Source organism: Alnus glutinosa, chromosome 14 (assembly GCF_958979055.1).
Source record: "Alnus glutinosa chromosome 14, dhAlnGlut1.1, whole genome shotgun sequence".
NCBI lineage: Eukaryota > Viridiplantae > Streptophyta > Magnoliopsida > Fagales > Betulaceae > Alnus > Alnus glutinosa.
Window position 1 is genome coordinate 934,486 of NC_084899.1, and position 11,783 is coordinate 946,268.

General features: G+C 35.9%; 1 protein-coding gene across 1 annotated transcript; it reads right to left on the reverse strand.

Annotated features, from left to right (window-relative positions):
* Positions 1-951: 951 nt before the first annotated feature.
* LOC133857199 (12-oxophytodienoate reductase 3) lies at positions 952-5,030 on the reverse strand. Its single transcript, XM_062292370.1, has 5 exons — positions 4,731-5,030; positions 4,376-4,516; positions 2,970-3,100; positions 2,669-2,851; positions 952-1,795 (listed from the first exon to the last, which is right to left on the reverse strand). Exons 1-5 carry the CDS (start codon positions 4,811-4,813, stop codon positions 1,149-1,151), a joined length of 1,185 nt encoding a protein of 394 aa, XP_062148354.1. The 5' UTR covers positions 4,814-5,030; the 3' UTR covers positions 952-1,148.
* Positions 5,031-11,783: the final 6,753 nt, after the last annotated feature.

Sequence of the window (11,783 nt, forward strand, 5' to 3'; positions counted from 1 at the left end):
CACTTGGAGCTGGGGGTAGGTAGGTGTAAAGAGCTTTCTCTTCAAAAAGTTGGTGAATAATTTTTGGTACTTTCTATAGGCTTAAAATTTTAATGGTATACATGTAAGATTAATGCTAAAAGGAGACTCATGTCTTTCTTGTATCATCTCAAAATTAATGATATGAATTTTAAAATCATTATTAAATCAAAATTCAATAGCAACTTTAAAATGTACATCAATTTTGAGGACACAAGGGAGACATGAGTCTTCCTTCTCGACGTGTAAAGCTTAAGGAGAAAGTCAAGTTAATACAAAACCGCCTCCTAACTAGGGTTTGTGTGTTTAGCTTAAAGCTAATGTAACTGAATTTTATTAGTTTAGGTGTACGTCTAGCGGTTTCGGCCAACTTAACTTGCTAGCAACTATATGTAGAGGGAGGTAGTATTCTCTACCCCTTGCATCTAAATGTTTTATTCTCTTTAAATGCCTCACTTGTTTCATGTGATATATGCAAGAATTATGTAAATGTCTTGCATAAATGTTTTTAAGTTCTATAAATTGCATAAATGCAATGAAAATTAATATGCTTTTAGATGAGACCGTCACTCATAGCTATAATATCCCATGCAATATATAAACATTTTATGTTTAGTTTTTTTTTTAATAATTTTTTTATTATTTTTTTATTGTAAGTAACATGTGTCAGACACATTATAATTGGTGCTAATATGGCAAATGGACGAATGCTGTCAACTTTTATAACGAAATAAACCTATTTGTTTATTTTTTTATTTTTTTCATTATTTTATTTGCTTAGAGTCTCCTTGTAATTTCTTTGTGCGACTACGAGGCATTTAGTTAACGAACCTAGCCCAAAGGGGTCGGGAGTGTGAGACTTAATTACTTTACTAGCAAATTTATCCGTCCATGGCTTATTTAAGAAGCGCCTAAGAGAGAACCAAAGCAAAGTTAGTGAAGAGTAATCTTTAGGCAGGCCAGGGATCTCCGCCTTTGCTGCCATTTCTATGGCTTTACACTCCACATGCATATATATAACTTGAACAAGTTAGCTATGCTTTCTCGACAACGAAAATCAAGTTCATCAAACACAAACACAAGATATGCAAATTAAGACCTTACGCATGCATGCAGCTCGTGAGTCGTGATCAGAGGCGGGATAATGGTCCCTTTTCCAGAAATGGGTAGTCTGTGTACCCAACAACAGGGTCCTGGGTATAGAAAGTTTTTCTGATATACTTATTTAGGGGTGCGTTGATCTTAAACCTCGAGACCAAATCGGGGTTTGAGATAAAAAGGCGACCGTAGGATACCAAATCAGCGTCGTCCTGAGACAGAGCTTCCATTCCTAGCTCCAGAGTGAAGCCACCACTACAGATAAATGTTCCATGATAAGCTTTTCTCAAGGCCCTCATCAGCTGAGCTTCCTCTTCTTCACTGCCGGGTCTGCCTGATTCTGCTTGGCCATAAGCAGTGTATCGAGGCTGAGTCACATGGAGATAAGTGAGCTTTAAGCCCAGTTCTAGTTGAAGCTTGTTGAGCCTATCAATCACTGCCAAGCCTAGGCCAAGCGGGTCAGAGTCTGTGGCATCAAGATGATCAATTGCTGGTGAAATTCTGACGCCAACTCGTTCTGCTCCAATGGCTGCAACTACTGCTTGAACCACCTGCATTAAAAATCTGCAGCGATTTGCAATTGACCCACCATACTCGTCTGTTCTGTCATTTATCCCATCCTTCAAGAATTGGTCAATGAGGTACCCATGCGCCCCATGAATCTCAATTCCGTCGAAACCTGAGCATTACACCAAGATTAGCTTGCTTTGTTAAAGCTTTTTCCTTTCCTTCTCCCTCTTGTTTTCTCTTTTCACAACACAAAAAATACAAAACTGTTTTTACCTTCACTTTTTCAAACAAAAACCAAAAAGCATTATGCATGTGCTTTATGAACACAATAGCAGACTGTCTTTTTGCCAGTATGAGAAATGTCAGTTAAGCATTGATTTGGGTCAATCTAATAATTCATTCAGCAAACTAATTTGTAATAAAACACCATGAAAGGCATATATGCAAAAATATATCCATGCCATCCAGTTTTCAGTTCCATAGAAAACTCTGCTTTGATCAAAGAAAACTGAATTGCTCTTCACAAAATCTCTATAATCCTATTCTCTTTGTCCCATGTTGTCCAGGAGAGACTTTAATGGCGGCTTTACTAAATGTTTAAGCTCTACTTAATAGGTCTCGTCTATCCTTCTCATTCCTTAAATTAACTAATTAGTTTTTTTAAAAATAAAATAAAATAAAAGGTACAAGCGGTGCGATGCCATACCTACAATTCTTTTACAACTTGTTAACAACCTCTAATCATATGTTGTAATGTGTTGACAAATTGTAAAAGAGTTATCAGTTTAACATTTTTCTAAAAATGTAGGCATCAAGTCCACAACTATCTGCACAGTATAGCATTGACAGTATGGTATCATTAGGGAATAGTTCTCCCTAACCCGACCTATTTAATTAAATAGGTTTTAATCCTCAATTCTTATTTGCTAACTTCATGTTGGATTCATATCTAGTTCCAAGAGCAGTGTAAAAAATTACCGGTCTTAGTTATAGCACAAGCTGATAAAACTCGATCATGATGATTCGAGTCGATCAAACTAACCTGCTCGAATGGCATTCAAGGCTGCCTTGCGATAATGCTCCACCACATCCAGTATCTCATAAGTTTCCAGGGCTCTAGGCTTCGGGTATGCGCCGTAGGACCCATCTGGCTTGAGAATTCTCCACCTACTTGATATGGGTTTGTTTGTTGATGAAATTGGTGAGGCCCCGCCAGGTTGATAAACTAATCAATTAATGGTCAAAGACGCCAAGAGAAATGGTCAGCGATTCAATAACAATGAAGCCAACTAATTAATCCTACCAAAGGGGAGAGATGTCGGCTCATGACAGCCATTGATTACCTTGATGAGATGCACGGCCGACATGCCACAGTTGGCAGAAAATTATGCCACCTTTGTCGTGAACTGCATCCACCACCTGCTTCCATGCCTCCACTTGTTCTTCGTTGTATATCCCAGGAACATGCGGAAACCTGGTTCCACCACCAAAATATCAGCAAAACTTTCATGGAATCTTTTTCAAACAAATTAAGAGACCATCATATTTTAGTCTCTAGCCCTATGACAAGAATGGTATCATCAGACATCACTCCACTGTGTGTTCATTTTATAGTTCATATTGCCAAAATTATTTCTGTAGGGTACTTGAGAAACATGCAATAGTACCATAGAAGATGAGCTTGATTTCATTGCTGTTACTTTTATGACCACTAACAAATTATTGTGGAAATTTATTTTGGTTCGAACGGAATACACTGAATTTGGAGCACGTGTCCCTTAAATTCAGGACACCTTCTTTTTTTTTTTTTTTTTTTTAGATACGTGTTTTAATATCAATAGATCCAGATCCAGCCCAAGCCAAATCTTTTTTTTTTTTTTTTTTTTTTAATAATTAAAAGACAAACAAAATGGTAAAAAAGTACCCCCTTCTTTTTTTTTTAAGTGTAAATTTTTCGGGCGTGTTTGATTGTTTAATTTTTTTTTTTTATCATATTTTACTATATTCAAAAGTGTAAATACCAAATAAATTTGATTTATAAAATTATGTTTTGATGGTTTAAACAATCTAATACAAAATTATTATTATTTTTTTTTTTGATAAGTAACAATCTAATACAAAATTAAAAAAAAAAAAAAAAAGATATTTGAGAGCGTAAATTGAATTGAATTGAATATAATTAAAAAAATATATATGAATTTTTTTATTGTTATTATTATAAAACAAAATAAAAACTGATTTAAAAAACAAAATAAAACAAAATCGGAATGGTTTTCGAACCACCCCCAGCCGCTGTAAACCCCGTAACCGCTTGGGGTTGGCCGGGCCACCCCGGACACACCTGGAGGTCATCTGGCCACTACCCCAATCCTGAGTTTTTTTATTTTTTATTTTATTTTGTTTTATTATTATTTTTGAGTTAGGTTAAATTTTTTTTAATTGGGTTAAAAACGGCCAGGTAAAACTTGAGTGCAATTTTACCTTAAAAAACCGACCCAAACAATCTTTTCGAAAAATATAATCAAATATAAAACAACACCCAAATATATTCCGAAACATATCCAGGTCCAAGCACTAGCAGCCCACGAGACTGAGATTGGCCGAAAGGGGTGGACCTTATTGGGCCCCGCAAAGCACTAACTCAAGTGGGAGAATGTTGGGCCCTACCAACCAACCACTTCCAGTCTGCCAGACAGACGTCCACCTATTGAGAAAGGCCATTGAAAACCACACAGAATTACGAAATTACCCGGCGGCTGTGTTGGAGACCAAAGTGCCTTCGCTTACGAGAAACCCACCGTTGGTTGTCCTTTGCGCGTAGTACTCCGCAAGCGCTGGCCGTGGAATTCCATTTAACGCTCTGCATCTCGTCATGGGCGCAAGCACCACCCTGACACCGTAAATACCCCCGTGGGTCAACGGCAAATCCGTCAAAGAAAATATCAGATTTAATAATATTTTATTTTACATTCCCCTGCCTGCAGCCAGTCTACCTCAGATCTCAGCAATGCCCTCCGAGGAGCCCCTCCCACTGTCCCAGACCCGTGAGAGAGGATCGGATTGGGTGCGACAGAGATTGGACTGAAACAACATAGAAGACTCACCTGTGAGAGAGGTCGAACTTGCCCATCTTGTAAGGAGAGAAGAGGGAGGCGGTCCCTTGTTTTGCTCCTGAATTCTCCGCCATTATTGTACAAAACACTCTGATCTTTTGATGACGATCGATGATCTGCCCAGATACAGTAGTGGAAAACAGAATCGAGAGCTAGTGAAAGGGGTTCTGGACATTGGATATTTTAGTAGCATTATTGGTCGGTAGGGGAGGGATGTGATGGAATGTGGGCGGACACATTGGATAGGTTTGACTGTGCCATATGATGATTGCAGCTCTTTCTGTTTAGTGGTCGTCGATTGACATCGGTCGGTCTATTGGGTCCGATGGGGATTTGAACCGTAGATTGGATCATCGTGTGTCACGTGTGGAAAATTTTTTATGGGTTCCAAACGAGTCGTGTCTTGACTGCTCTCTTTTCCGTCCCCCGCCTATCATTTTCCATTATAGAGTATTATTTTTCATTTTTCACATGATAAAATTGTGTGCTTGTCCGTCCCTCAATTCGTCGTCCTGTTCCAGAAGAAAGAGAGATCGACAGGCTGAGAGATCGAAAAAGAGAAGGAATTTTTATATTTGAAAATCTCCCTGCCCTTATGAATTTTTTATTGAAAGATTAAAAAATTATGATCGATGTAATATAAAGTTGAAATAATTTATATGAAAAAGTAAAAATAATAATAATAATAATAATAATTGTATTGTATTGGATTTTTTATTTAAAAAGTATTGATATGATATAAAAAAGTTAAAAATGTTTTGAAATTAATTTTTTATTTTTTATTTAGAGAAGTGAAAATAAGAGAAGAGAAGGGAAAGGAAAATTTTAAACGGAGCCAATATCAATATCATTTTTGTAGTTTTTGTTGAGTGCTAAATACTCAAACAAAATTGTTGAGCAAAAAGCCTCTCCAAATTGAAGACTTGGATATAGGCACAATTTGGTGATTTTATGCAAAAGAGCTGACCAAAATAGCTAAGAAAGCATATGTATCAAACTCTTCAAATTTTTTCTAAATTTTAGTCAAATAATTTTTTTATTTTTTTATTTTATCTATCACTTTTAAAAAATTTCTTATATCAAACTCTCTAAAATATTTATTTATTTTAACTATATGTTATTTTTTATTGATTCCGATAACAATCATTTTAACTGCTTTAGAGCATATCTGGCAAGAGAAGTTAAAATAGCTACTGAAAGAGTACAAATATTTACTTTATCTACTCATTTTTCTAAACACGCTCCAACAGTTTACTCTCTATTTTATTTAAATATTGTTTTTTAATCTTTTTTCATTTCTCTCTTACTCTCCGATCTCCCCCAACCCCATTGTTTTTCACCGAAAATAGGCTGAACTTCGCACCTGGTTAGCCGAAAATCACCCCGGCTGGGTTCACGGCGACAGCCCACTGTTGATCGGCTCCTCTGGGTCACAGGTCCTCCAGTTCTCTCCTTCTCCGACTCTCTCTCTCTCTCTCTCTCTCTCTCTCTCTCTCTCTCTCTCTCTCTCTCTCTCCCTCTCCCTGTGTGTCTCTTTCTCTCACTCAATCTCTCTCTTTCTCACTCTCTAATTCTTGTCCATCCCTCCCCGGTCTGCTATTGTTTGCCGTGTTCATCTAGAGAAGAGATAACAAAGAGATATTGATTGAGGGAAAATGAGAAAATATTAATTAAAAAAAAAATATATAAACAGATAAGCAGTGAATATGCAACATTGCCTATTTACTGTTTATGTGTTAAGAAAAATGACCAAACTGGCTACTCTGTTGGAGATTAAAAAAAAATACTAATAATAGCCAAATTTAACTATTTTGGCTAAATTAGCAAGTCTGCTGAAGATGCTCTTAAATGTCATGACCATCAAAATTGCACCAGAAACCGTTTGGAATAAAAAATATAGCAAATAATCTTTACAAAACAATATGGGTTTCGTCCAATATAGCATATAATATTTTTTTTCCTGCATTTGACAAAGAACAAACATTTTCTCATATTTTTCTGGTTACAAAAGAAACTTAATCTAAGAAATCAAACGGAGATTACTCAAAGCAGACAAATAAAACTTAATTTAAGAAACCCATACAAAGAAACACCAACAAACTCATAAAACACAAACAATGATAGCTCTGGAGATCGTCAAACCTCAGAGATCTTAAAACATGTCAAATCAAAAAATTAAACGCAAACCCCTCGAATTTGCCAAAAGCAAGTTTTTTTCCTTAAATTTTATAAACCAACAATAGTTTTCAATAGTTTTCTTAGCAATCAATCAGAGAGAGAGAGAGAGAGAGAGAGAGAGAGAGAGAGAGAGAGAGAGAGAGAGAGAGAGAGAGAGAGAGAGAGAGAGAGAGAGAGAGAGAGAGAGAGAGAGAGAATTGAAACGAAAATATGGGAAACAAAGTGAAAAAGAGAAAATTGAAACGAAAATATGGAAAACAAAGTGAAAAGAAAAAAATATTATGACCTTAAAGAGTCGCCAGCAAAAGAAACTTAGTTAAGGTTTTCTTTTTCTTTTTATATTATTTTATATTTTATTTTTATTTAATGTATGAGACACGTGTTGCATTATTATTATTGCTGATGTGGCGTTATAACGATTTTTGGGTACAAAAATTAAATGGAAATTTGAAGTGAGGAATTATTTATTATTTATGATTATCACCAAGAGTTTTAAGTCAATTTTTATTCCATATTAAACTTTCCTTGGGCTATACTTGCATTAGATGGGACGCAGGAGAAACAGGAATGTCTATGTTGGGCCCATGTGACGCTCGTACTAGCTCTTCCCGGTTGGGCTTAGCCCACTTGACGTGATCCACAACAAGATTGTTATGATCGTCCGATTTAAGAAGGCAACCATTCAGATATCTGTTGAAGATTGAATCTAACATAAATACAAAATATAGCCTAATTAAACACCTTTATAGAATTTACATTTTTGGTTAACCTTCTATTTATATGCACCCATTAACATATATTGTACCAAATATGAGATCCTTAGCCCATAATATCACTTCAGTCTAAAATTTGACAGATAAATTTAAAGGAAAATTTCACTTAACTTCCCTGAATGTCTACTACATTTGCAATTTCTCTTAAACTTAAAAAACTCTCAATTTAATTTATTTATATTTTATTTTTTTTTTTAACTTCACCTATCTATTAATATTTTCCGTTAAATCTTAACAAAATGGGTGTCAACATTTTCAAAATACTATTTTTTTTTTTTTTTAGGAAAAAATTGCAACAATTTAAGTATTGGTCAGGATTTAGCAAAAATTGCAAAACTACCCACACCTGAATCTTTGAATTTTTTTTTTTTTACAAAAGACACTAACAGAGTGGTGAAATTGAAAAGGAAAATGAAAGAAATATATATATATTAAATTTAATTTTTTGAAGTTTAAGGAAGTAATTACAAAAGCAAAACAATTCAAAATGATTAATGCTCTTTACAAAAGTCATGACCCATTAGGTACGGTCCTTAATGCGAAGACAACTAGGCAAGTATACCGCGGTAAGGATGAAGGAGGCCACTTTTGTCATAAGATAACCTACACACAGGCAGCCTTCGCGGCCACCGAATGGTCGAGGACTGGTCTGGTCATGTGCCACAAAGTCAGTACTCAGCAAGTGGCCAAACAAAGGTGGGGGCGGGACTTGGTCAACTGGATATATAAAGCCATTCTCGGTTTTGGCTTTAAGAGTTAGGTGTTCTAATAAAAAAACTAAATATAATTAATCTATAATTTTTTTAATTTTTTTTTTTTTTTGGTGTTTCTCTAATGATGTTAGTTTTAGAAAAATACAAGAATGATTTCTAGTATTAAATATAAATGGTTAAAAAAAAATACAAAATATATCATTTAAATTCATTATCCGCCGTGCATTATGAGATGATGAGATCTAAAATGAGCTTTATAATTTATTCTTCGTACCCTCAATTTATTTGGACTAACATGATAATGCCAATTAATTATTATTATTATTATTATTTTTAACAAAGGCTAATCCACACGGCTAAATCAACAAAATAAAATAAAAATATAATTTTTCAGCAATACTCTTTGCAAATACGCTTGGAGGTCAGATCTGCGATTGTCTGTCGTCTTCTGTTGGACACGCGCCCTCCAGGCTTGTTCGCCGTCGCTTTCTGGTGCTGCTGCCGCTTTCCACGGCCATGTTTAGTCCCGATGGTCGGGGCGTGGTTATCACGCGTTTGTTTGGGTTCTGGTCTGTGTGGCGCGTGATGACCACGAACCGTTTGTTTTGGCCGTGTGTGGTGGAGATCAGAGGTTTTTGGTGAACGGCCGCTGTCTGGGGGTCTTCTTGCGGTGGCGCGTGGGCCCCACGCGCCGCCTCCGGTGGCGATCCTCCTGGATGGCAGTTTATGTTTTTGGGTTTTCCTGTTCAAGTTTGGTTGCGATGGCAGTTTGCTTTGTGTTTATTAACTTAGTCTTTGCTTTTAGCCCAAAATGTGTGACCTACTCCCTGCTCTCTAATAGTTTTTATGTCATCGCAGATGCATCATTTTGGTTGGCTAAGTTTTATTTGTAGCATTCTGTCTGTAATAGTCTGCGTCGGTTGTTGGCTCAGTTTGGGTATACACATTTATGGTGGTTCTTATATACACATTTATGGTGGTTGAATTTGTACCCTTCACTCTTGATTAATGAAAGTTGATCTTTTCTTCCAAAAAAAAAGAAAAAAAAAAAAGAAAAAAAAAAAAGAAAAAAAAAAAAGTCTGTTTTGTAGTCGTTGTGGGAGACTGGGAGTTGGTGCCTGTAAAAGGAAGGTTGAACGTGGCATGGCGGGCTGGCTGGCTGGTATTAATTGCTACCTTTTTCCGGTTCCAAGTCCACTCTAAGTTGGACTTTTGGCTTGCGAACTTGGTTAATCGGTTTGTTATACGTGCCCATCAACTACCCTCTGCCGGCCACGTACATGGTATTATTTGTCCTAACTCTTAACATATATTTTTCGTTGGGGTAGGGGCTCTTCAGATATATATACATTTGCCTTAAAAATATTTGACTTTTATATTATATTTTAAAAAAAATATTTATATATGTGAGAATTAAAAAATTCATATGCTCTAGGAATTTTATTTTCTCCTCATTGTCAATATATATACAAAATTTTCCAATAAATTAATGACTACCACTGACTTTTTACATGAACTACATATATATGCTTTGAACGTCAAAATGAGTTATAGTCAATTCAATTATGAACCTCAAGAATGACTCAAGTATGGTTATTAACAATTTTCCGTTACATCGTTATCGCCATGCGGTAAAATTGCGCGTAGGCGGCTACGAATGGGTCAAGCGCCACAAATCAAGACAGAAGGTCAAATTGCCATTGATAAAAGGCAATTAATTATGTATGTCATGAATGTGGGAGTTTAATTAAGGACTACCCCATGCATCGAACCCTTCTCGATCACCAAGTTTAATTTCTTTGTTGGCATGCAGACGAAGAAACAAATTAATGGAGGGTAAATAATATAGGGTAGATAATGTTCGATCACTACGCTATCAATCCATAATTAATGACTATTAACGAGTGATAACTATGGTTATATAATCTGTCATAATCATGACAATTTAAGTTAATTTATATTACTTTATAAGCAACGTACTGATATAGTTTAAAACTTCTTGTTGATCTTTGCATATTAGGGGGTGAACATCTTATTTGCCTTATCATCACTATTCTGAAAATTAAACCTCACCCTCACCAAATGGCTTGAGCGTCGGAGTGGTCTCGCTGAATTCAGAATTAGGGACGCCCTCTAATTAAGCAATATATATATAACAGAAGAGACTTATTTGCTTTATCATCGATCACTATACTGAAGACTTGAGCGTTAGAGTGATCTCATTGGATATACTATTGACGAAGCCCTCTAACTGACCTCTTTGCCCTTTAGCTTACGGATTATCTCGCTAGTGAGTGGCATGCAATTGCTTTACTAATTAACAACCGACAAATGACAATTTATATTTGATTGATTAATATAATAAGTAAACATGATAGGTGCCATATAGACTTGCATTTGACTGTCCACAGGACCACATTTGATAACTGACCCAAAAAGTGTCACAACCTATGTTGTGCTAGAACAATAGTAAACGTCCCTTATCGAAATGTGATCGATTAGCATACCCCATGCGATCATTGTTTGTTTTGGTAGGTAAGTTAGGATACCCAAACAGTCGAACAGTACTTATAAGAGGGTACCCCACACGGTTCTGTTGTCCTACAATGATGTTAGCCATGAGCTCCATCCAATTCCTCCTGGTCCCTCTCCCACAACACGAGCAGAAAGGCCACATCTTTTGTCTACCTCATCATACTCCATCATGCCCATCCTCACAAAAAACCCCATTAAAAAAATCGAAAAAGAAACTCCCAAAAAAGCGTTTCACATAATCCTTTGACCAAAAGACCAATCCCGTCTCTCAACAGAATCTTGTACACGCCACGCGGCATTAGCTAACTCGAAAACAGTAATCCTTCAAACATTTATGCCACGTGTCAATATCTCAGAAGCCGATGAAAGCCTGGACAGCTGCGAGTATCAACTCCTTAAACTTCCCCCCCTCCAATTTGTTTCGTTTATATCGAAGAGCGGCGCATCGCACGCCCCGGGTATCCGGGCTAAAAGCCAATCTCAAAGTAATACACCCCTCTTTTTTTTAGTTAATAAGAGTTCATCCAACGGCCACATCTATTAACTGAAATTAATATGAGATGAGTGTGTAATATATAGTATTTTTTATATAATATATAATTATTTTTTATAATATTAATGTGATAGTTTTAATTAATTTTTGAATAAGTTATTATTAAAAAATATATTAAAGGATTCATTAAGACTGTAAAGTCAATATTGTAAGACTGTCTGTATCTACCTTTTTCTCTTAATTCAGTTCCGATGTGTGTGACTTCATCCCATTTTTCCTTCCTTATTCAATAAAAAAAAAAAAAAACATTTTTGGATAGTTGTGGAATAAAAATATAACATATAATATTAAT